The 27,150-nt window shown below is 40.4% G+C and overlaps 2 protein-coding genes across 3 annotated transcripts in view; one reads left to right on the forward strand and one right to left on the reverse strand.

Moving 5' to 3' along the window:
- mrpl23 (mitochondrial ribosomal protein L23) overlaps nucleotides 1-19,221 on the reverse strand; it is a 56,222-nt gene extending 37,001 nt beyond the window's left edge. Inside the window, exons 1-3 of one of the 2 annotated variants that reach the window (XM_071203379.1) lie at nucleotides 19,104-19,207; nucleotides 18,055-18,177; nucleotides 807-889 (exon numbers count right to left, since the gene is read on the reverse strand). In XM_071203379.1, the coding sequence (XP_071059480.1) occupies nucleotides 807-889; nucleotides 18,055-18,059 (88 nt within the window). In that variant the 5' untranslated portion in view covers nucleotides 18,060-18,177; nucleotides 19,104-19,207. Of the gene's footprint in view, nucleotides 1-806; nucleotides 890-18,054; nucleotides 18,178-19,098 lie in introns of both variants that reach the window. The other variant, XM_034085375.2, reaches the window with a different exon arrangement.
- Nucleotides 19,222-25,312: 6,091 nt separating this feature from the next.
- Nucleotides 25,313-27,150, forward strand: part of LOC117447601 (SITS-binding protein) — a 30,654-nt gene continuing 28,816 nt past the window's right edge. The window contains exon 1 of the mRNA XM_034084365.2: nucleotides 25,313-26,360. Within this exon, the coding sequence (XP_033940256.1) occupies nucleotides 25,896-26,360 (465 nt within the window). The 5' untranslated portion in view covers nucleotides 25,313-25,895. The remainder of the gene's footprint in view (nucleotides 26,361-27,150) is intronic.

Genomic DNA, 27,150 nt, shown 5'->3' on the forward strand with positions numbered 1-27,150 from the left:
CCATGTCTTTACATAGATGTACAGTCATGCTTTGTGTTATGTTCGTCAATTGCTAGCTTTTTGCGTCATAATGTTAGTGCCTGTGGCTATAAAGTCTGCATTGTGGGTTTTTTTTCTATTCTCCGAGGCTCATCGTACTCAATCCACTTACAGTAAATAAAATGAGTTCCATACTGGAAACAATAATAAAGCTAAATCCATAACATACCACAGACCTATACTGGGCCCGAGAGAAACAAAACTATATTGCTCTTACAGGAATAATATGGTATTGAATTGTGGGAATTGAACTAACTTAAAATGTCCTTATAATTTCTGTGTGTGTATCGATATTTTACAGAGAAAACTGTCTACAATTATCTGGAAATGTGCTATGGTAACTGTCACTCATGAATATATTATCTTAATGTTATCTGAGCTTGAAGTTATGAACGTCATCTGAAACCAACCTGGGGACAGTCAAAGCCAATTTGGAAAGACGTAAGGATAATTAGACCCGACCCAGAATGCATTTGACCCGGACACACCCAAACAGAAAGAAACACCAAACCTAGCAGCAGCATGAAGCTCCCACAGCTATGGAGCAGTTGCTGTCCAAAAAAGGAGCAATACGTAATCTATCCTGCAAACCAACTCATTTCGAAAAATAAATAGAAATTCTCCTGTGATAATGATGCAAGAGCAAGTCAACTTCGATCCATTCTATCAGTTAGTTTATGAGAAATACAAATATCTCATGAGGTAGCGTCAATAACTCCAAGTTGTGTAAATAATACAGCTCCCTGAATGTTTTTGAACACACTTACCAAACTGTATCCTGGTGCGAACTGCTCCAACAGGGACATTATAGATGTTCTCCAGGTAGTTCTTTATGTCACACTTGGTCATTCTGTCGCAAAGGGAAAGAAAAGAGGAAAATGGGGAGAAAGGGGGGAGAACAGGCTGTTAAACAAGGCTTTCAAGCACTTGCAGGGTTACATGCAATCAGTGTCCATCATATAACATTAAGACACAGACAAAAAAATTATACAGCTTATTTCCACACTGCATTCCCATAAACTCTGCTGTTATCTTACCTACTGTAACTGACCGGACACTCTCATCTAAACCCATATTCAGCTTTTTATTCCCTGGCCCATAAAGTGGAGAGAAGAGAAATGTGAGTGTCAGTGTTCATCCAATTAGATGTCTGCATGTATTGATCGCGCCCGGTGAAACCCTACACAGGAAGCGAGCCTGGCACCAACTGATCCGGTGGGCCAGCTCAGCTGAAGATAGCCCACTTGGCAGCATTTGGAACGGAATGCTCCGACCAGAGGAAGAAAGGCTTTTAACTGCTAATCAATCTAACCAATCGGATTAGCCTGGTAGAGAGCACTTCCCAAATGCGTCTGACAAAGTGCTTAATAGCGACGCTGTGGTCTGACATGAGTGCCTCGGATATGGCATATTCTATCACCTCATATGTTTTCTGATAGCACCGGATAATATAATATTCCCTATTTTCAGAGAAAACAACATTATACCTTGAGCTGCTGTTACAATATTAGGCAAACAATTGCATGAGAAAATCCCATCTGTGAACACAAAGACTCTGTGTACATAAGAATGATGTAATATATTTTTCCATGCAGTGCAAACAAATGCCTTTTCCTCTATAATACGTTAATACAAAGCTAGCATTGCAGTAGCATAGATTCCTTCAATGTGACATGCTCAATTGTGTTTATCAAGAAAGGTAAGCCTGTTTACGATACTTCAGTAACTATTTCCACATTTGGATCAATCTTTACCGAATTAGGATGGTTTGATGAGTATTATGATTTTCTATCAAACACCAACTTCAGGAAGCTAACTTAGTTACACTACCTGAGTTCTTGCTCTCAGACCCAGTACTGGTCCATGAGCACTGTGATTGTTAGGGTGAAGGAGTTGCTGCATCAGTATGCAAAGAAAGATGTAAACGTTTTAAGGCCCTTTGAAGCCAATTGTCCCCCCTTTACCCAGCCGAGAGGAGAGACATTTGTTTCTCATGTGACATGCATCTTTCTGCTCCATTTCCACCCACCTCCCCCCATAACCCCAATCTCACAGTGTGTGTTCTGGAGGGCAGTGAAGCGTAGCGGCCTGACCGGGGGTACTTGAGATCAAGAGACGCAGAAAGAGAGAGTGATAGTGTTGAGAGACCGGTTTTCCTAGAAAGCAGGGGAGGGGAGCTGGAAATAAGGAAAGTGGCTCGGGAACTGCGAGGTCTCGTCCGGATCATTTAGCAGACGGACACTGATCCTGATTAATGGCGAATCTAAATCCTTCTGCCTTTACCTCTCAAATTATCCAGTCACCACAGATATAGAGGGGCATAAGACATCGCACAAGCATGGTCATATCTGATACTCTGCACTAATGTTTATTTTGGCAGCTATGTTGTTTGTTTTAGTCTTAGTTTAGGTCCTGTATCTAAAATGTGTATATACACAGTATGATTATATATCTAGTCTTTTTGTCAAGTTTTAGTTAACCTAAGGTAATTCAGTGTTTTAAAACTATTTTAGTATAGTCAATGAAAATTGCTGACATTTTAGTCATCAGATTATAATAAACATTTTTCTCAATCTAGTCTAGCCAAAATATAACCTTGATTCTTCCTCCCTAGCCCTGTTGTTGTTGTTGTTGTTGTTGTTGTTGTTGTTGTTGTTATAGTTTACTTTAACTTGACTTGGTTTCTGCAATTCTCCTCACTGTGCTGTTTATTCTGCTGGTCATAGTCCTGATAGAACTGCTGCATTGAAGAAAGAAAAAAAAATATTATATTTAGTCTCCTCTTATATGTGATGGAAAATGAAAAATCATTACGGTGATGTTTTTATTTTTAAACTACACTTAAATATGTCTATTTGTTGTCAAGCACTGTTGGTGCTTGTCTCGTTATAGTCTTTAAAAAGGTTATGGCGAACTTGTATACAAATATGTTTAAATGATATATCTGAGTATACAGTGGGGCAAAAAAGTATTTAGTCAGCCACCAATTGTGCAAGTTCTCCCACTTAAAAAGATGAGAGGCCTGTAATCTTCATCCTAGGTATACCTCAACTGTGAGAGACAGAATGAGAAGAAAAAAATCCAGAAAATCACATTGTCTGATTTTTAAAGAATGTATTTGCAAATTATGGTGGAAAATAAGTATTTGGTCAATAACAAAAGTTCATCTCAATACTTTGTTATATACCCTTTGTTGGCAATGACAGAGGTCAAACGTTTTCTGTAAGGTTTTCACACACTGTTGCTGGTATTTTTGGCCCATTCCTCCATGCAGATCTCCTCTAGAGCAGTGATGTTTTGGGGCTGTCGCTGGGCAACATGGACTTTCAACTCCCTCCAAAGATTTTCTATGGTGTTGAGATCTGGAGACTGGCTAGGCCACTCCAGGACCTTGAAATGCTTCTTATGAAGCCACTCCTTCGTTGCCCGGGCGGTGTGTTTGGGATCATTGTCATGCTGAAAGACCCAGCCATGTTTCATCTTCAATGCCCTTGCTGATGGTAGGAGGTTGTCACTCAAAATCTCACGATACATGGCCCCATTCATTCTTTCCTTTACACGGATCAGTCGTCCTGGTCCCTTTGCAGAAATACAGCCCCAAAGCATGATGTTTCCACCCCCATGTTTCACAGTAGGTATGGTGTTCTTTGGATGCAACTCAGCATTCTTTCTCCTCCAAACACGTCTAGTTGAGTTTTTACCAAAAAGTTCTATTTTGGTTTCATCTGACCATATGACATTCTCCCAATCCTCTTCTGGATCATCTAAATGCTCTCTAGCAAACTTCAGACGGGCCTGGACATGTACTGGCTTAAGCAGGGGGACACGTCTGGCACTGCAGGATTTGAGTCCCTGGCGGCGTAGTGTGTTACTGATGGTAGCCTTTGTTACTTTTGTCCCAGCTTTTGTCCCAGCTCTCTGCAGGTCATTGACTAGGTCCCCCCATGTGCTTCTCACGGGGTGAGATCTTGCGTGGAGCCCCAGATCGAGGGAGATTATCAGTGGTCTTGTATGTCTTCCATTTTCTAATAATTGCTCCCACAGTTGATTTCTTCACACCAAGCTGCTTACCTACAGTATTGCAGATTCAGTCTTCCCAGCCTGGTGCAGGTCTAAAATTGTGTTTCTGGTGTCCTTTGACAGCTCTTTGGTCTTGGCCATAGTGGAGTTTGGAGTGTGACTGTTTGAGGTTGTGGACAGGTGTCTTTTATACTGATAACGAGTTCAAACAGGTGCCATTAATACAGTTAACAAGTGGAGGACAGAGGAGGCTCTTAAAGAAGAAGTTACAGGTCTGTGAGAGCCAGAAATCTTGTTTGTTTGTAGGTGACCAAATACTTATTTTACCGAGGAATTTACCAATTAATTCATAAGTGTACCTAGGATGAAAATTACAGGCCTCTCTCATCTTTTTAAGTGGGAGAACTTGCACAATTGGTGGCTGACTAAATACTTTTTTGCCCCACTGTGTATATATATATATATATATATATATATATATATATTTAGGTGACACAAAGATAAAACAATGAGAAAAATGAAAACCAATAACTCACATAAAAGTAATGATATACATCATTATGTATCTTTATCAGTAATCAATACCAGTAGTGATCTAAATAGAAAATGTACCACAAAAAAATACTAGACGCTGGATTTACACGGGTTACAGTAGAAAGCTGTTTTTCTTTGACCCGAGTCAATACATGACATTTCAGCACAACTGGAATCAAGTCTGAGAGGAAGCCTTGGGCTGAAAGCTGAGAAGAAAATGTCAAGTTAAGTGTACATAAACAAGGCTAAACTTAGACAAAGGCGTGGTGTCTTCCATGGTGATGCAGGCAGCATCTGATCATCATCCCAGTATAAACACCCATCTGACTCCACAAGCTAACCTTTCACACCTCTGTCTCACAGGAAGAATGAAAACCTGCCTCCAGCAACTGCCAGGGCGAAAGGCATCGTTCCTCAGCAACTGGTATATATTTATACGCAAACACACATGCTACAAAGATTCCTCGCCCAAGATGATGAAAGAACTCCAAACACAAAACCTAGAAAGGCTTCAGATGACGCAGGCGATGGACTAGGCTCAATTATGGTCCGTTGTTGCCGAGCAGGTTTAAAATAGGCACACTGGCACTATTGTTAGAAAACAATTAAAACAGTTATATAGTTCTGAAGTGTAGATGTGAGATGAAAGGCATTCATCTGATATCCAGTAGTGCTAACACAAACCGGTTTCTAAAGGGACGCAGACATGGATTGAAAGTAATGCCATTGTTTCACCTTGCTGTGACATAGGTCTAGAACAGGGGTGTCCAAACTACGGCCTGGGGGCCAACCTGCGGCCAATGGTCAATTTGTATTGGCCAGCAGCAAATTCCAAAGTATAATGGCATATGGCTCACACATTACACTTGTGCTTCTCTTATATTGTACTTCTTAAATATTTATGTGAAAATATTAATGCTGTCAAAATTATCGCGTTAACGGCGGTAATTAATTTTTTGAATTAATTGCATTAAAATATTTAACGCATTTAACGCATGTGCAGAATGGCCCGCCCCATTCATCCCACCAGTGGCAGCGCCAGGGTATGGCTGGGGTAGGCTACACCCATACCAAGAAATGGCTTAGCCCCAGCATGAAAAATGATGTTAAAGTAAGCAAAATAAAGTCCGCCAACTCACGCCGAGAATTGCACAGACAGCAGTTAGTAAGATTGATTTCAGTAGCCACTTGTCTGGAAATACCGAAGACCAGAAACGGTTTTGAAAAACCTTTGTCACGTAGTGATCGTCTTCTCAATAGAACATCTTTGATAATGTCTTCTGGCCAATCAGAATCCAGATAACGGTGTGGTGTTGTTGCAGGAAGTCCTGACGGAGAATACATTTGCTGTAGTACAGGGGTGCACATAACTGGTACGCAGGTTATGTGCGTAATCTGAAATGCGTACCGTCACTTGTGTCACAAAGCGCATTTGCGTACCAACGTACTTATGAAGCTTTTCCAGAAGGCGGTTAGATCACCGGACGACAGAGTCGGTCTCCGTGTGCACAGACAAGGCTGCTGTTAACGTCGGTCTGTACAACGGCATTGTGCCAAAACTACGCCAACCGGCTGCGGAGGAAGACTCCCCCCCCCCCCCCCCCCCCCTTCACTGGAGAACTGCGCTAAAACAGCTGATCACAACGTTCACACTCTGTGGTCACGAAGTACTCCACTAGCCCCCTCCCCGTCGACTTTCCTGAAGTACTCCCCCGTTGATAGAAATCAACACGTAATGAATTAAGACCCCACGGTGTGATGATTGATAGGTGCTCTCTTTCATTTTGACACACAGAAAAATGTTACAATAAACATGTTAAATGGATATATCCGCCTTCTTTCCTTTATCTTTCCATTCCCACAACAATATACATAAAGAAATGACATATTTTGGACATAGTTCGAATGGTGATTTATCATGTTTAATTAATTTTTAAGCTGTGATTAATCTGATTAAAAATTGTAATCGTTTGACAGCCCTAGAAAATATATAACAGTATTTATAATAAGCCCCATTTTCAAATAAATGTAGTCAAATCAAGTTGAAAACCTTTTTCTAACGATGGTAGTTGATTAAAAAAAAAAGAAGCCAAATAACTTATTTGTATAACAAGCTGGAAGTACACCCTTCCTGTTTCCCCTTATTATAAGCAATCTGAGGATTCTGTTTTATGGGATAAACTGCAAACACTTTTTGTAACGAAATGAGGGCTGTCAAACGATTAAAATGTTTAATCAGATTAATCACAGCTTAACAGTTAATTAATCATGATTAATCACCATTCGAACTATGTCCAAAATATACAACTTCTTTACGTATATTGTTGTGGGAATGGAAAGATAAATGAAAGAAGGCGGATATATCCATTTAACATACAGTATGTATGTTTATTATAACATTGTTCTGTGTTTCAAAATGAAAGATATCCCACACACCTATCAATCATCAAACCGTGGGGTCTTATTTCATTACGTGTTGATTTCTATCAACACATAATGTTGTATCGATGTGAATATAGAGATGTACTACAGCAAAAGTATTCTCCGTCGGGACTTCCTGTAACAACACCACGCCGTTATCTTGACTCTGATTGGCCAGAAGACATTATCAAAGATGTTCTTTTGAGAAGACGATCACTACGTGACAAAAGTTTTCAAAACCGTTTCTAGTCTTCGGTATTTCCAGACAAGTGGCTACTGAAATCATTCGTACTAACTGCTGTCTGTGCAATTTACTCCGCGCGAGTTGGCAGACTTTATTTTGCTTACTATAACATCATTTTTCATGGTGGGGCTAAGCCATTTCTTGGTATGGCTGTAGCCTACCCCAGCCATACCCTGGCGCTGCCACTGGTGGGATGTATGGGGCGGGCCATTCTGCGCATGCGTTAAATATTTTAACGCAATTAATTCAAAAAATTCATTACCGCCGTTAACGCGATAATTTTGACAGCATTAAACAAAATAAATAAAACCCTATGGACAGCTGCGATGTAGGCTGTATTTTTTTTAAAGCATATTCAATTATCAAGCAAAATTGACATACATTTGATTGATTTTGCTCACCTCAGTGAAAAATGTTATGGACACCCCTGGTCTAGAACGCACACCTCTATCAGCTTCCCTCTAATGTAATCCTTCCTCTGCAAATGAATCCTTACTGTATGCTCCGGGATATTTCCTATTCACAGTTTGGGCTAACTCACACTAAGCCCAGGAGATGGGGAGTATCAGTTCCAGTAGTTTAAGGCAACCATTTACACCTGTGCCCCGAATGCATATGAGAAAAGTAGGTGAAAGGGCACATTTGGAAAAGTGCGGGACAGGACAGAGGCAGCTTTGACAGTCTTTGACAATGAGGATAGTGAATGTATTCTAAAAGCTCAGAGACTACTGCTTGCCCCTTGTCTATTAATGTGTTCGTGCTAAAAGAACATCTGCCAGGTGAAAGGGTGGTGCCTCTTTTGTACATAAAGGATACCCTATACAGCTACCCACTCTCAATTATCTTCAACCGCAAACAATACACAATATTGACTGAAGACTCACTGTGCAACCCTATGTTTGACAATGAGATTAAACGATTCTTGAATTTATCTTTTATCTTTTCAAGGAATAAACTGTTTCTGCAGTGAGAAATATAATGATAAAGTATACTATAAACTTTCATATAAAGTATGTCACTCTATTGTTCATGTATTTCAGCTATGTGTCCAAAGATGTACTCAGGGAAGGTATAAAGTAGAGGGCACAGCTTTCAAAAGGTTGGATGAGTTAATGGAGAAATCAAGGCGTCTACATCTTATCTATATATGCAGACGACTCAGCAATATTTTTGGCAGCCCCTCAAACTCATTGGTCATGCTTTACAAAGGGAACAACATTGGGTGTTGGAATGGATTGTGAATAACAAAATAATAAAAAATAACATTTGTAACTGGAAGTGTATATTGACACTGTCATCAATGTTACTACTGAGACTTAACATGTAAAAATCTAAATTGCGAAAAATGTTGACCTTAAGAGGTTGAAACATGTTTTTTAAAGTATAGGATCCATCAATTTGACCTTTTTAAGAAAGTTTAAACGTAATGCTTAAGTACTCAACTATGGCTTTTAAAAATAACAAAAATTGCAAAAGGTATGTTCCGCTTAAAAGAGATTTCCAGAGGCACCAGTAATGTTGAATTTGATAACGCAATCAAATGTGTTCGTACCAACACATAGCACTCTTGCTGTACTCATAATGCTGTCACCTTCAGGTTTGACCCATAATAAAAAAAATGGAAAGACATACCAAAAGATATTTTATCACGATAACAACCAACAGTTTGTTAAGCGGTGAAAGCGTGCGTAACTGAATAACTGTTATATGAAATGTCAATATGGTAGATCATTTTCATCGTTAAGGTGGATTAGTGGTCATCACGGTGCGTCATGTTTTAAATATGGTGCGTGTAAGTCAGTGCGAGACAAAACTCACAAACTGGCATCGTTGGTCTCCATGTTGCCTGTGTGTGGAGTACTGGTATGTTTGTTGAAACATTATTCATTAGAAAGCAATGGCTTCACCCTGTGTCTGTACATAGTACATGCAAACCACTGCAGATGTACTAATTTCATCAAAAGGGAGAAATGCATGACAAGTAGGGGTGTAACGGTATCCGTATTCGTCCCGTACCGTCACGGTTCGGAAGTCAAGGTTCGGCACATGCAGTCACACGGCGAATACGCCTGTTTTTACGAGTGGGAAAAAAGTCTGTCACTCAGGGCAGTATTACACTATATATAATCCAGGGGGCGGTATTGCGCCTAAAAGCCAGCCGCCCGTAAATAACAAATGAAGAACAAGAACAAAACACAACAAAACGAACACAATATATGAAGAAGAAAAGTTAGTAGCTATGGCGAGTTCACACAACACTCAGGAGCTAGAAGACCCACCTGCTTCTTTTAAATCAGGTGTGTGGGAACATTTCGGGTTCCCTGTGGACTACAACAATGATGGGGTGCGAGTTGTGGATCGGACTAGGACAGTGTGTCGGCGTTGTTCGACAGCGGTGCGGTATGCTAGTGGTAACACGTCAAACATGCTCAATCACATCCGTGTCAGTCTCAGTCCCCAGCGAGAGGGTTTTCTCGACGGCAGGTGACATAGTTACCGTCAACAGATCTGCCCTCACAACTGACAACGTAGACTAACTCATCTTTTTGAAGAAAAACTTGAAAATAGAGTAAAGCTTGAGTACCTTTATTTAGGCATAATGGCCTTACACACTCAAGTTAATTACACATGTTAGACATTGCTCCTAAAGGTACAGATTATATTTTGTTATATATTTATCATTGTATTTATTTTATATTTTGACATCAGGAGATGTTATACAGTTCTGTATTGCCTTTTATTGATTGTGATTGAAACACTTTCTTATTATTTATTTTAATATTTTCAAGACATTCTTTTTAGTTGTACAGCAGCTTATTTAACCTTTTTGTTTGACATCAGCCATTATAAATAATATGGCCATCTGAGTGTGTGTGTGTTACTGTTTGTAGTTTGTTTTTAACTGTGTAATACAGTTAATGATTCTAAATGTTAGAGTTCCTTATTTTCATACCAAAACTTGCACTACTGTTAAAAATAAATAACAGCAACAAAATGATGCATTTGGGACTTTTTTTTTTGGGACCTTGTTGTACCGAACCCGTACCGAACCGTGACCCCCAAACCGAGGTATGAACCGAACCGTGACTTCTGTGAACCGTTACACCCCTAATGTCAAGTAATGATAAAACATCAATGCTGCAAACAAGTTCTCTCCTGCTTGCCTTCTTCTTCAAAAAATAAATAAATAATATGGTGCGTGTAGTCTACTGTATAAACAGAATGTCATGCCACAGTCCTTGTAAATTATTTGATATAACAACATTTGATCCAAAGAATAGGCACATTCACACTGCGGTACTTTTCCCACAAAGGTTCATGCGAACTTAGTTCATGATCGCGTTCACACCAAAAAGAGCCGGTACTAAAATGAGTTCATGCGAACCTTTTTACCCCCTCGAAAGTCCCTGCTCTCTAGCAGTCCCTGCTCTCTAGCAGGGACTTTCGAGCGGCTCTTTTGTGAGAAAAGAGCTATATGTCTGATTGGCTGGGCGGATTGCAAACCACGCCCCGTAAAACTCCCAAAAAGTTTTGCGAAGCCGCCATTTTACTATCCTCGCATTAGCATTATTAGCATTAGCCCAGCGCAGAAACGCAGAGAGACTAACTTATGGCAACACAAAATAAAACATGGGAGCGGTGGAGCGGTGGAGATGAGGAGGTGTCGGCGTTCTGGCGATTTACTCGGAAGGCTTCAGTAGAAGCTGCTGGGACTCCCAGCAGCTTCTACTGAAGCCAGTCCCCAACTCCGGGGGACTTCCGGCCGGGGACTTTGGCCGTGAAGTGGTTTGCGGCCTGCCAGTAAACCCAAAGCAGAAGAAGAAGAAGTGACGTCAGCGGCTTCATTTGCCTAATCCACCCCAGGGACTTTTTTCGGTGTGAACGTGATCTGTACTTAGTTCATGCGAACTAAAGAGTTCGCATGAACTAAGTTCGCATGAACCTTTGTGGGAAAAGTACCGCAGTGTGAATGCGCCTAATGGGGGTGTTGCTGTTGTCATGTCCTTGCATGAACAATACTTTGCATAGGAATGACTCATCATGCTTTTTTGTGGCTCTCATGAATCCTCATTGGAAAGGTTGCTTGTTTTAGCAACTTGACATGGCAAACCACTGGAAAGCTTTAAATGTGGTTCCCCGTTTGATAGAAACTGGGCTGCATCTACATTTGGTCTTTTTATGGGGCCTTTTTGGTTGGCAGATAAGCATGATGAATGAATGCAACAGGCACTTACTGCAGTTTGGAGGAACCTCAAGCCCTTAACACATAACTTAACTATTTGGCCTATTTATTTTGTATGTAAGTATCCTTTTGTTGTGCTGAAGTAACATTATTAAAAAAATGACTTTCAAAACTCTGTTAAAAAGGGATAGTTTTGAAGTGTGGTCAAATGAGGTAGTTATTAGGCTGGCTACGGTAGGCGGTATTAAAAAGGTATTTTTGGCATACACCAGGGGTGCCCAACCAGTCGATCGCGGGGAGATTCCCAGTCGATCGCGAGATGTGTCTAAAAATAGAACAACAATATTCTGTTTTATCGTTAATGTCCTATAACATAATCTTCCTGTGCCAGAATAATGCACTTGAACGCATCAAAGCTTTGTGATTGGCCGGCGTGACCCCATGTGTCGGGGCGTGGCTGGTGGGCACTGTGCACTAGTTCGCTGACGTTGTCCGTGTCAACAGGAGTGACAGTCCGCACACACACAAGACCACAATTATGGCAGAAGCAAAAAAGCACAAAATATATAATTTTCACTCCGAGTGGGAGGATGATTATGTTGTTATCTATTCCAATTCAAAGTCCATCTGTCTCATCTGCAATGCGAGCGTGGCTTTACCGAAAAAGGGTAATTTAGGAGCGGCATTTCAAAACGGTGCACAAACGCTACGAGACAGAATTCCCTCCTAATTCTGCCCTACGCTCCCAAAAGGGGAGGGGCCTGAAAGGACAGCTAAATGCACAGCAGTCCATGTTCACCAGGCCCAACAACAAGAGCAAGGCTGCTACGATAGCATCTTATCGTGTCAGTCACGTTCTTGCGAAACACATGAATTCTTTCAAAGACGGCGAAGTTGTGAAAGAAGCATTCCTGGAGGCTGCCGACGCGCTTTTTGGGGACAGTAAAAGTAACAGTAGCATTTCAACAGGTTTTTGATATAATAAAAATTCAAGTTATATACCGTTATTAATCAGCTGTAAGTTTATTTGAACTTATTCATTATAATTATTGTACAAAATGGTATAAGAATGCAAACATTAAGATCTGTTCTGTTTAAATTGATTATAGTCTATCATCAATTCAGGTTAAGAAACTAGTGTTGCTTGCATCCTATTTTAAAAAGGCATTTCTTTTTATACTCGACTAAAATGCAACAAAAAAAGGGTTTGATTCTATTCATTTTGTCTTTTTTTTTAAATTGCACTTTGGCAGCAGATTCCGGTGTAGCTTCAGATCTGAGTTGTCTTATTAGTAAGCCTCATTTATACTTTTGTAGCAACACTATTTTTATATAATGGCAAAGAAAGGGTTCAGAGTCTTTTCTTTTTTTCCTGTGTCATGTGTGGCAGCACTGTTCAATGTTTCTTGAAAACACTGTAGTATGTGACGTGTGAATACACTCCAACTCTGTTGTGTAACTTCAGTTAAATACTTGTATGTGTGTAGATTAGAAAGAGGTAAGATAAAGGATCTGCAGTATTAATCGTACAAAGGTCAGTTTTATACAAGTAGAAGTGTGTGTTTACCTGGTAGTAGGCTGTCAGTAATGGCTACGCCTCTCTATTTGGACTGGTCGATCTCGGCAGACTGGCAACTTTAAAAGTAGCTCTCGGTTCAAAAAAGGTTGGGCACCCCTGGCATACACCAATACAATGTTATCCCACTGCCTCCACTGATGTTTTTTTTATTTTAAAAAGCCCTTTAAGTTCATTTTGCGCATTTCAGGGTCCACGCTAATAAATAAAAAAATGAATGTAATCAATAATCAATACAGTCAGACAGAGGAACTTTTATATTAGCTATCGTTAGAGTTCACAAACAGGGTTCGGTATCAAGGCGAATACCATAAGCAATATGAGAATATTTTAAATGGGAAAACAATGTTAATAGGGAACCAGATAAAAGTGTCGAGGCATTCTCAGCCAGTACTAGCAATGGATGATTTAATGGTATAAGATAAAGATCCAACGTCATGATTAAAACATGCAAAACAAGAAGAATTAATTAGCAATGAGGCGCAGCATACGTTAGGGTTAGCCGTTACAGTCACTGTCAGAAATAAATGACTTGACAATGGCAACTTTAATCTGTGGTCTCCAAGGAGAATTACCCTTTTGATTTACGCTTCTTTTTTTTAAACAGCTGAAGGATCACTGACATGTTGATGTTTTGTGATCAAATAAGCATCTCAGAAATGATTTAATGTGTAATACTTATCAACACATCGTTCAGTAAGGTCAAGTCTGAGGTACAACAAATTGTCCACACACACACACATCAAAGTACATTGTGTAAGAGCGGCTTAGTGGTGAGAATGAAACAGGAGAGTTGTTTTCTGCGCAGATGAAAGGCAAAAGAAAGCCGCTCCTCATTGTCAGCCTACCCCATTGTCAGGTTTGGGTCGAGATATGCACACTCACTACTTTAACACTCCCATCTACAGAGACAATAGATGCACAGAAGTTGCTCAACACTAAGTATCAAGATCATAATAGCAGACTTTGTTTAGGGAGAAAGCCATTGAGGAACCTGAGACTTAGGGAGAGGAGACAGCTGAGAAGTTGAGAGTATGAGAGCAGCGTGTGAAGGATTATATTTATTGTTTGTGTTTTTGTCTGACAATAGAACAGAAATAGATCAAAGAACAGGTCACCAGGAGTCAGTAAACTCCTCACAGAGAGACGGGTCAACAGTTAGTTACACTCCACTACCAGCTCACTAAATGTCCTCCTATGACATAAACTGAGGTTAATTAGCCTGAAGAATACGCTAAGTTCCAACTTGTTTATGAAGTGGAACGGGCGAACAGAATCAGTGATTGTCATTGCACTCATAACATTGTTAGATCCAACAGGTGCTGAGTGGAAGGACATTGTGAGCTGCTGTGTGCTAATGCCTGATTACAGTGAGAAACCGCAGCATGGTCTGGTTTCATAGTTATTAGACAGCATAGTAGCATGAAATGTGACTGAGTAGTAGACCGAACACAAAGTTCAGCTTTCCTCTCTCTCTCTGTGTGTGTGTGTGTGTGTGTGTGTGTGTGTGTGTGTGTGTGTGTGTGTGTGTGTGTGTGTGTGTGTGTGTGTGTGTGTGTGTGTGTGTGTGTGTGTGTGTGTGTGTGTGTGTGTGTGTGTGTGTGTGTGTGTGTGTGTGTGTGTGTGTGTGTGTGTGTGTGTGTGTGTGTGTGTGTGTGTGTGTGTGTGTGTGTGTGTGTGTGTGTGTGTGTGTGTGTGTGTGTGTGTGTGTGTGTGTGTGTGTGTGTGTGTGTGTGTGTGTGTGTGTGTGTGTGTGTGTGTGTGTGTGTGTGTGTGTCAGTGCTGTCCTCTATCCATGCCAGGTGAGGCACAAGAGGTGTGTGTGTGTGGGTGTAAACCCAGAAATTTGATGATGTTCCTTCTAGAGCGGGGAGGAAATACTAACATAGCACAAAGGGTTTGAGAACAATCAAAAAGACAAACAAACATGTCCCTCCAGCAGGTATAAAGAGAATTATGAGAGAGCACGGTCCAGGTGTCTCAAACAAAAAGTGCCAAAGAGGGATTGGTTTTGGACTCGGTGCAAAGGGTTTAAGAAAAGCACAATAAACAGCAGAGCCCAGGGTGGGTCAGAGAGAGACATGTGCAGATGATAGCAAGTGCATATTAGTGGAAACAAGCAAGAAAACTACATAGATAAAATAAAGGCCACAATGTGTTATTGCCCTGAGAACGTCAACATTACGACTTCTTATTAACAGCTGCTCGGCACTACAACATATCCAGGCCAATACCCCCTACCCTCGAGTCATCACTACAGCAGCTCTCACTGTAATGATTGCTCAAACCCATCAATAAGCCAGAAGTGGGAGTGATTTATGGTTTTTGTCTCTTTTTGTGTCGATTTACTACATTTTGAGTATGAAAAGTAAAAAATAACAGTGCTCCGAGCCCACACTGAGGCCCCAGCAGCATATCAATCAGCCGCGCACCTCTCCCAGGCATCAAAGACTGCAAGGAAAAAACCCTTACACACCCTTATAAACACACAGGCACCCTGCACTTACCCACTTTTGTGCATATATACACAAAGACACACACCATTTTTACAAACGGACTAACCCACACTGACAAGCGCACACAGACACACACACACAATTACATAATCACCCTAGGAGTTTGGCAGAGAAGAGGCAAGAATCAGAGTGGGAGGCCAGGCACCTGGATGAAGAGATTATGGTCTAAACCCCACCAGAGACACATAGATGATCTGCCTCAAACTTCAATTTTTCTCCCCAGTGTGGGCTTTGGCCTTCTCAGCGCCTGAGGAGCGCTGCTAACCTCAGTGACCTTGGCTCACAGAGGTACTCAGAATCAGATCATCACTACTAAGTGCCGAGTAGTGTGGACCTCCTGCTGCATTATATGACAAAATACCTCGTCTAAACCAGTTCATTTTGTTAAAGATAACTATGTGACAAGGAGACCTCATTAAACCGATTGTAGTAATATATATATACACTACTATATACATATATGATCAGTCAATCACGTGGCAATTCAATGCATTTTAGGAATGTAGAAAGGCTTAAGATGATTTACTGAAGTTCAAGCTAAACGTCAGAATTGGTAAGAAAGGTGATTTGAGCGACTTTAAACGTGGTTTGAGAATGGTTGTTTGTGCCAGAGGCGGGTTTGAGTATTTCAGAGAATACTTTTCTACAGGAATTTTAACGCACATAATTTCTATCATTTAAAGAGAAAATATCCATTGACTGGACAATAACGGTACATCCACACAGCAGCGTTGCGTGCTTCAACGGAGACGCTTCCCATTAACTTTGAATGGGGTGATGTCACGCTTTGCCGAACTGCATTGTGGTTCCGTTGCGTCGCTTTGTCTCCGTTGCTTGCTTCGAAAGTTGAGAAAAGTTCAACTTTTCAAGCGTCGACGGAAGCGCCAGCCAATCAAATCATATGCCAGTACAAGCTCTAGCCAATCAAACCGCGTGCTTGTGTGTCCGGGGCGGGAGATTAATGTGATTGGTTGTTGGTCGCACACCAGACACGCCCACCGGCAAACTTCAACGTGACGCTGCCGTGTGGCTTTTTTTATGCTAGAGGTCAGAGGAGAATGCATGATTGTTTAGTAAAGGAGCATTCATGTGCAACACTAGAAACAGTAAAGTAGTATAACAAATAATAAAACCCATTGGACATGAACTTGGACAATGATCAAGAACATATTACTATTATTCTGTGTTTAAATATTAATATTGGCTCCTTTTTGTTCCACATAAAGCTGTCTACAACATGGACCTTTGTAGCAGAAAATTAAAGCACTTTTGACCTTGCCTGCCGCCCGACGTCAGCCTTTTGCAAGTCATCCTTGAAACTGAGTTCATTAAAGACAGCCATAAAGTGGTGGTAGCTGTCGATACTGTTAAAGACTGGGCAACAGACTTCTGTTCTTGGGGCTGTTACGCCACCTGGTGGTGATGGTTACCAACTCAATAACACTGCATATTACTGGTCCAGCTGGTTTCAGTGAGTGCCAGTAAAAACAAATGATTGCAGCCTAATACGTGAAACATATGTCCATTATATAGTAGTTCTGAATGCTATTTAAATAATAGTATAGTATGTTACAAAATAACCTAAAATATTTGCAATGCCAAATAAAACAGCTGATTTGTATTTTCATAATATTACAATTTATCCAGGGCGTAAGCTTGTTATATTTATATTTGCATGAAGCACTGTAAATGTTGCTTTAAGAGTTGTTATAGTCATTATATCCTCATGGTCCAGGATCCCTGTGGTAATTATCATCCAGTCTTCAGAAAAACACATGGTGCAGAATCCATACCAGGTCTACAAAGCTGTTCTGAAGCTGAACGGCCTGTACTTGAGGTAAAAGGCAGCTAAGAATACAAAAACATAAGCCTTTTAGCATTAGGATTGATGTTAAATTTACAAATTCACCTTAAAAGCAACCCATAGGTTTCAAACTATCTGAAGCTATTATTGTGAGCAGTAGCTGTTTCAGAGGAATATATGTTCTTTGTAATGTATTGTACGGCTCTATTGAGACTGGAGAAAGAAAATACAAATAGAATTGTCCATAAAAAAGAGAGAGGTTATTAGATAGTGGTGATTTGCAAGTTCTATGGTAACGTATGACAAACATTTAAGTAAAGTAGACTAAATTCCGAGTGATGACATGTTTTCCTGTCTTCCTCTTAATATGTACATCAATACACAAATGCTTACTTATTTCCATATCATTACAGTACTAGTAGTAGTGGTAGAAGTAAGAGTTTAGAATATCAAAATGTGCAATACACAACTGTGAATTATGCTGTGTGGCATAGGTACAAAAAAGTGGCAAGTTTGCACACAATACATATTTTATTTGTTTTCCTTTTAAATAAATGGTACAAATCACTACTGTTTGCACACAATACACATTCAGTTTTCGTTTTCAGAGCGTAACTACACACTATGGAAATGTGTAATGGTAGAATACTGATCATTTGTACTTCCTTTTATGCAGCTCTTTGGAATGAAAGGAAAGATCTGGAAGCAAATACTTACTCCATTGGTGTGCGAAATTGGACCGTGTCAGGCGGCTGCTCTTTTCCGGGTCTCACCAGAGTCAAGAACCAGTTGGGTCTAAAGATCCTCAGCTGAGGGTTTCCCAGCTGGTACAGAGGGTATCTGAGGACAGAGCCAGATTCTTATCATCCACAGTATCATTCCCAGACATCCTGTAGCATTTCCTACAATCACACTAACAACTGGGTAATCATCAAATTACATCGTGTGGTGCAATTTTTGTTCATTAGCTGTAACCAATTATTGTCAAAAAGGTGATAAAAGCAAAAGTTTCAAAAGAGAGTGGCGTAATGAAAAACCACAGGATGTGATCACTGTTTGTGGTTTGCCATCCAAATCACACAAACCACACGCTTTGCCTTTATGGGATGTAGGTAATGACTTATGGAGATATTTGGCTTTTAAGATGCTAAATGACTTAGTATGTTCACCAGCTGCACGTGTAAAGGTTTAGCAGTTTTCACTTGGATCAGCTGGAACCTTTTAACATATTTTTATTCACGAATAGTTTATATCGTAGATGCATAAACTGGCCTGCTTTAGATTGTTTTGTTGTAGCCATGGGAGAGATGTCGGGCCCTTCCAGGCCAAGAGAGAAATACATAAGCCTGGTGAGTTACTTCACTTTCTAGAAACCATTGCAAGGTCCTGGGTGTCATGGTAACCCACATAGTAACAGTACTCCGGCTGTAGCTGCATGTTAGCGGAAGTTTGTTTTTAGCATAGCTTGCTAATGCTCGATACGTTCTTATGGCATAGCATCATTTTCGATTCACACTAAGCGCACACACACACACACACACACACAAAACAAATTCATGGGCACTGCACATGTGTAAAATGAGAAACCAATGGGCGAAAAGCTGCATTAAGACATAAGGCTGGAAGGGCAGCTGGAAGAAGGCTGACATGTTAATGTTAGCTGGGTCTGCTAGTATACCAAACTAAGATTCAAACACAGATGTAATCTCTACTTTCGACGTATTTATGCCTATAAATACGAATAGCAAACTTGAAACTTACAGTACCCGTGTCACTGGCATCACTGGAACCGTTTTATCACGCAAGCTGTCAGGTAGTTGTTTGTAGTCTTTTCAAGGTTGTCAAATGCTACACGTGCATGTTTCTACTTCCGGGTACACTCAAACAGCGCATGCGCACTGGATGTAATCCATGCCCTTGCAGAAAATGTCACCCTTGCAACATGAATTTAGGTGTATTCATGACCTACACATTTAAGAGACTGATAAATATCTGCAATTGGTATCAAACTGAAAATTGTATAATTTAAAAGTCATAACACTCAATAAATATAGACAAGTCCGAGTCCTAATACCAATCAGACACATTTGCTTAATTTGAGACAAACCTAATAATTCATAATTATCATGTCAGAATTTAAAATAAATTAAATAATATTAATAAATATTAAAAGGAGTGCTATTGTCCCATTTGAACCAACAGCTTTAATCTCTTCCTTGGATAACACTAGTAAATATAATATTTGTAGGAATGTCTTTCTATTGTGGCAATGTAACTGCTTGACAAGTATTCAGGGCACATATAATGAGACAGCAGCAGAGGGAGACCTTGTCCCATCTCTCATTCAGACCCTTTGCCCTGGCGTCTGACCTCACAGCCTACGATGTGCTTGCAACAGGGGTAAGAGACTGAAGGACCCCTCAGTGAAACTCGACTCCCTGGCTCAGGCCTCAGACCTGGCAGGAAATGGACCACACGGACAGCTCACACTATGCCAGGGAGGGAAGTTTCCATCCATATGATGCCATGGAGTGTGTGTGGACAGTATAAGGCAGTAAGGCATTTGATTACTATGCAGTTGTTGTAATGTTTACCAGTTCGCCCATGTATTTATCACACTGTCAGTGTCCTGTCATACCCTCAGTTGTCTAATTGAATGTTTTGCTATGAAGAAAAACAACTGATCCCTGCAAGCATTTCATTGGTTGTGTACTTGTGTGTTGCTCTGGAACTGGTTCACGGGAAAGCTGATATGAGAATGTACTTTCAGAACTATTGTAATATAATGCAAAAACTGGCGCATTCAAACTTTAGATTGTTTAATAAGATAAATAGTTAATTTATATTGAATTATATTAAATTTCAATGTATGAGTGTATAGTAGAGTACAGACCGTAATGTTGGTAAAAGCTGTTCCAGTAATACAGTGTTATCATTTATGCATGGCGTTAGAACAGAGATTGATTGCTTTTTCAAATTCCCGGTTCAGTCCCAGACAACTTTTGCCTTTCTTTCATAAACCATTTATTTGCTACAATGTTGGATTATGAACTGGAAAAAAGAGCGACTTCTTTAACACGCCAGCCCAAATCTCACTGTTAAGCAATAGATATCTAGATTTTTTTATCACTGATCAATGTCAATAATATGAAACAAAAAGGACATAATTAAAACTCATACATGACAAGAAATGAAGAGAGACTAAGGGGCTAACAAGCAACAAGCCTTAATGTATTTTTAAGCTGAGTTGTTGGGCTGTTGGGATGAGATACAGTGTTGTATTGCCCCTGTGTTGTAGATTGGCTCAATGTGTAAATCTATTTTTAATGGCTTTATTTATCCAGCTGATAATCTTTTTCTTTTTCTTACATTTTCATTTATTCAACTCAGGTTCTAAGGGGAGTGGAGGGGGCCGCAACATGAACCGATGCAACCTTAAGCCAAAAGTCCAGTCTCACACAGTTATCCACCTGTGCCATTTATAGATGTGATTCAAGCCTGTTTGTCAATGCACACAGTTTGACTCTTTGATGGAAAATAAAAAAATAACTACACTATCTAAGTATGCTGGTTACCATAAGAATGCAAACCTGATAAATGTGGTTTTATTGCTTTTTAAATGACTGAGGCAAAAGCCTGTGAGGAGTCTGCTGCCCTCATTACTTTTGTACAAATTGTCTTTTTTTACTTATAGTTCAGTCTGGCAGATATCATAGGCCACTTAACTCCCTGCCTTTACAGTTAAATTACTATAGTGTTTGGGACATGCAGTCATACAAAAGCAAACACATAATACACAGCTCCTCACAAGCATATGTTAATACATGCACATACATTTCTTACACCCATGCTCAGTTGGACATGTATGATTTAGAGAGAGAGAGAGCGAGAGACAGAGACAGAGAGAGAGAGAGAGAGAGAGAGAGAGAGAGAGAGAGAGAGTTCAGGTCTGGGGCAGTGAAAAGTGGCTGTTTTTGTCACAGTAAAAAAAGGGAGAAAGTAAGGAAGGAGGAGGGAGTGCTCTACAGCAGAGGTGGATAGACGGAAACAGTGCAGTCTACAGCGGTATTGTCCCGCCAAGAGCGGACGTTGGGGCCACATGGAAACTTTCCCCCTCTGATTCTCAGGCAGGAGAAGTTGTCGGTAATGAGTATCCTAGAGAAGAAAAAAGGGAAAACGTAAATTGGAGATCCAGACGTGAAGATGGAAAAGTTTGTCAGTTCAACGAGTAGTTTTGGATGTAATGGGACTATTTGAGTGTTTCCCTGAAAAGCCACTTCCTCCTAGACCATACAGATGCCTTAAATCATTTCCCTAATTAGTTACCCGGCTAAAATATTTGATAATGAGTTTTCATATAATACAAAACACATAATCAAATTACTGTAACAATAGCAGCAGTAGCACCATAGAGGGGAGTGGATGAAGAACAGGTAGAACTTGATCAAAGACACTAAGAGCAAACATTGAGAGTCCATATTTGAATCAGTGGTGGCCTGTTAATATCTGCGGTCACATGCAAGGCTTATACAGTAGGATTAGGCTGCAGCATGTTATGTGTGTTATGTACCACAGTCAGGGATAAGGCAAAACTGTGTCAGGGGAGCCAATTATCATTTTTGGCAGGAGTTGTTTTTAAAACCATTCTCATCCTCCGTTGACAATCTGTAGCAGATGTTTCAAAGATACAAGAATCACAAAGCCTCAGTGGCTTGTTATCTATAAGGGTTTACTGAACAAGTCAGTCCATCCATTCCTACATGTTTAGATACACTTATGGTACAGTATGGCTCTATGAAGAATTGATCCGCTTTGGTTCAGACTAAAACAAATCTCAACAATGATTTGATGGATTGAGATGGTGTATGGACATGCCCAGTGCCTAGAGGATGAATCCTATGACTATGATGATGCCGTTTTCTTTTTCATCTAGAGCCAATAGCCAACAGTTGTCATTAATCCAGTGAACTTCTACTAAATGGATAGACACAACATTTGTACAGGTCTTTTGGTTAGGATCAAGGTGCATCCTCCGGGTCAATGTCAATGTGCTTTTACCTGCTTTCTTTCTAATGGCCAACAAGAGGCAACTCTAGTAATGGCAAAAAGAAGTCCAATTGTACAGAAGTCTTAGAAAACTACCATAAAGAGTTTGACTCCTTGATGGAAAATACAAATGAACTACATTATCTAAGTATGCTGGTTTCAATAAGAATGCTTGATTCCTAATGCCTTTATGGTCTCAATCACTTGTCTTGTTACCCTTACATATAGCATGATTTTGAAACTGCAGGTACATTTGCAGTAAAATACAGAACAAAGCAGAGTATGCTTGAGGGGGGTTCGACCCGTTCGACAGGTCAACCAATGGGTTGACCTTTTTGAATATTGTCTGTGTTTACTTCATTTAAAAGTTAAATGCTTCCAAATGTTCAGTTTCTGTCAAGAAAAGTAAACTGTCATATTTCTGTTGCCTAAAGTGTCTGCTTCGGTTATACTGCTCTACTCCATCATGACAAAATAACGAGATGGCGACGACCATATATTCCTCAAAACAGTAGTCCCTAGTAGTGCTAGTTTTGTTTTATAATGTCTATGGTTATGATATAGTCCCTGCACATCTAGACAAGATAATCCTATCTGCCTCAGTGTTACTTTGTGGTTAGTGCTAATAATCAAATAGTACCATGCTAACAGGATAAACTAATTTTTAAATGAAGTTTTTAATACTGCTACTTTGAACTGTATGTAGCTTGAGGCAGCCCACTTGACACACAAATCCTAAATCATTAGCTGCTCCACCCCACAACTAATTAAACCCCTGCCCCCTCGCCATCAACACTAAATGATCGGTCAGAGGAAGTGATCAGTTCAGGTCAGACTCCTATGTTTTTTCATGTCCCATGTTCACACTCTCTAAGGGAGCGGGTGCATGCCACGCAGCAGTCCTCGGACTATTAATAGTAGTGAGGGATGGAGTCGGGGCAATCTGGATGGCGTGTATACATTTAGACCCTCCCCCCTGGATTTTTCGTTGATGTCATAAGACTGACCTCTGACCCAAGAGCCTGGCTGCCACAAGGCCCATGTTGAACTTGAATTGAAGGGGTCCAAATGCAAGCAAACAAACAAACTGCAGTACACATGCATAAATGCACTAATTTAATGTATAATCCAAAACTGTTTTTAAAATAGAGCTGGACAAGTATGTCACCAAAGTGCTCATTGTTCAGTAGATTCTTCCCCAAGAGAAATCATCACATGACATCTTCTGACACACTAACTGGCTTTGGAGCTTCTTTGTCTTTCATTCTCAAACTAGTCGGTGTGCGGACAGCAGCACCGTTTTTTCCCTCATAAAGAATCAAAGTATCAAATGAATCATCTGCTGTGTTCTGTCCTGAGAGTTTTGCACTTAAATCCATAATGTCGTACACGATCAAGCACTGATTTTTAAGAGATTTTGAAATAAAGTTAGAGTAGGGTGATTGGGTAAAGTGCTCACACAGGTTCCCACAGCCTGATCCAGTGTCTCTGCCCCTGCCAGAGTTATGTGATGGATCAGAGGGCGGGGGGGTTGACATGCATAAACGGGGACAGAGGCAACTGATCTTCAAGGTATGCCAGCCCACACTCTTTGGATATCTTGTGCACAGCACCACGGAAGAGACCTTAACCTACAAACATAACAACATTGTTCAAGCCACGATTGCTCGTCTTATTTTTGGGTTTCATAAAGTTGTTGTTGGATACCGATAAAGCCATGACCATGTAATAGTAAGAGCTTTGTTGAAATTAAATGAATAGTGATACCGGATTAAAACGACTCAACATGATCTGTATACAGTTTAGGTTTCAGAAAGTTACGACGGATAGGATATGCTTCTGTGAGAGCTAAGAGTCGAGAGCTGCTTTGAATTGTACACGATTTTGCACACATGGATATTGACTAGTTGATAGTCAAACAGTGGACATCTATGCTTTGATTATAACTCTAGACACAATGGATGTTGACAGTCCAAATGCCACCTTTTACCCTTGAGGAACTCACAAACAACATTCTTGCCCTGAAATGTCTTCCACACTATGAACCACACAATTTATAATATATTTTATATCACAACCTGAATCTATCACAGATTTGTCTTTATTGCTTTACATTTATATTTCCGTTGTATCTGATTCTTCTAAAGCAAAAACAATTACATGCACAATGTTTTTTTTTTTATTAAGGTTATTGTAAGTTTATTCCTGACACTTCATAAGATTCTGCATTGATTAATAAAAAAACGGTTAAAGTTTATCAAGACTTAACATTCAAAGGGACAGAATGCAAAACAGTCCATTATTGCAAAACATAAAACTTTCAGACACATGCAGGTTACAGATTTCTCTCTTTATTTTATTTTAGGTTAAAGAGAACACCCTATATATTTGCATACAACTTCCTAGATTTATTTCTACACTGAAATGTATTTCACCTACTTAAACACCTTTTCAGTTTTAGCAAGACATTTCTTCCAATGTTTTGAGATTGTGTCACTACGACAATAATATAGGTGTGTAATGGTCTAACAGTAATCTAAAAGGACATTAGTGCAGTAGAGAGCCCTGGAGCTTGAGCAGGAGCATTTGCTGGGTTATCCATCTCACTTTGTAAATTTGGCCAAACTGGCAATATAAACTGTATCCAACCCACATCTTTCAAACGTACTAATTACCCAAACCCCTCAGGAATAATTGGTGAAAATGTTGTTGTGACTTCTTGGTCAGTTTGATGAATAAGTCCAGATGTAGCCAATACAACATGCAAAAGACACTGCTAAGATCATTGTGCTTCTGATTTCAAACAGAATCACCACGATTTCCTCTCTAATAAAAATGAATCACCTACAATATCAAATTTGGATAAGGAATGGCAATTGACGCCCCTGACCGTCAACCAAACCACCGGGTGACAAGTTTCCACAGTCTCTACGCACGGAGAGCGCACGGTGAGTTTGCAAGCAAGCATGGGGATCCCTCCCTTCCATGCTGTCCGTGGCCTCTTTGCCCGGACGGGCAGTTCCAAGACTCAGCCAAACCCTCCCGATCCCCCATTTCCCTCTCCCTACCTTTCCTCTGAAGAAACAACCCGGCGTTACGTCAGAAAGTGCAGGGCAAGCAAGACAGCGTCTTAGGAGCTATTCGTAGGCATTGCTGCCAAACCCGGCTTCGGGCTGCTCACGAGCTCACTGCAGCCAATGCAATTTACAAATGCAACCCTTTTGAAACAACAGCAGTATGTGGTAAGTCACTTAATCATCCATATGGTTTTATTGACGTGCTGGGATTTTTTTCTCTCACAGCTTTCTTCACATGACAGGTCTCTGTTGCTGGCACAATTGCGCAAAAAAGCAACAACAACATTGTAAACGGTGTAAAGATAAATAGTAGGCTGGTTTACCCTGTAGCCTCACTGAAAACACCATGACATGATGAAGCAACAGAGATACTTGTCGCACAGAGATTTCTGCAGCATTTTTTGTGTGTGATTCTTTGCTTATCTCAAAGACAACATGCCCCACGCTCGAAATAGGAACCCCAGCCCCATCCCAGAGGTAACATGGGACACGGGACTGAAGGAGATGAACGAGACCTGGAAAGGAGCTATAGCCTGTCTCGGGGTTGCCGTCTTTTTTGTCATGACTATCGGGATCATTTATTGGCAAGTGGTGGACCAGCCTAACAAGAACTGGATCCTCAGGGGGACTTTTAGCGGACTGATCTGGGAGAGAAGAACCCACTCGCTGGTCATACAGACCCTGGCGGAGGACAAGACCTATGTGGAGATAGACGTTGGGAACGTGGGGAACGCCGACATCGAGGTTCCCTTTGTGAGGAACCTGTGCTGGCTGAATAAAACCGAGTTCTGCTATACGTGGGACTCGGTGGCCGAGGTGAAGATTTCCCTGGAGGTGAATGAGGAGACGGAGTGCTACAGTATGACCTGGGTGCCGGTGCACTGTCATGTGGAGCTGAAGGTAAGGTTACCCTCTCAGAGTGCAAGAAAATAAGTTGAACCAATTACAATCAATATACCATTTTACGCACTATGTCATGTGCAAAAGGCAGTTTTGCATATATCACTTTCATGCCTTAATTTGCAGTTTACTTGATGCTTATTGGCATTTCATTTCGTATGGCTGTTGTGATTTTGGTGCACAATGTAAAACACAAAATAATCGTTTTATTTCTCATACAAATGAATTACAAGACGTCTTGTTAGTTGTCTGTTTTATATAAGTGGTCTTCCTTAAATGGTCAACTGATTTCCACTATCAAGGCTGAAAAAGATCAATTAAACGTGTGTCCCAAAAACACGGTATGTTTGCATCCAATGACATAAATAACTTTATTCATTAGATTCACATGTAAAATCTTGCAATTTTTTATTTATTTTTATTTCAATAAATGTTTTTGTATTAATACTTTTAAATATACATTTCGGACACCATGAAATCCTACAATATTTTTGATTTGAGTTATTATTTAAATGTATGTTATAGACCAAAAATATATTTGCGTGACTGCCTCAGCCCTCAATTTAACTACATTCAATTTGTAAGGCTTTTTGACATGCACAGTACTTACTGTACTCCCCCCCCCCCCCCCCCCCCCCCCCCTCCCCCCCAGCTTAATTATCAAAGGCATTGAACTATTGGGATGTTTAGGGAGGTTAATCTGTCCCCACTGGAACATTCCTCACCATAACCCCCTGTCATGTGATGCGCCTGCTCACAGAAAATCTTTCCAACCCAAAGTCGCCTTTAT

Source organism: Pseudochaenichthys georgianus, chromosome 6 (genome assembly GCF_902827115.2).
Source record: "Pseudochaenichthys georgianus chromosome 6, fPseGeo1.2, whole genome shotgun sequence".
Lineage (NCBI taxonomy): Eukaryota > Metazoa > Chordata > Actinopteri > Perciformes > Channichthyidae > Pseudochaenichthys > Pseudochaenichthys georgianus.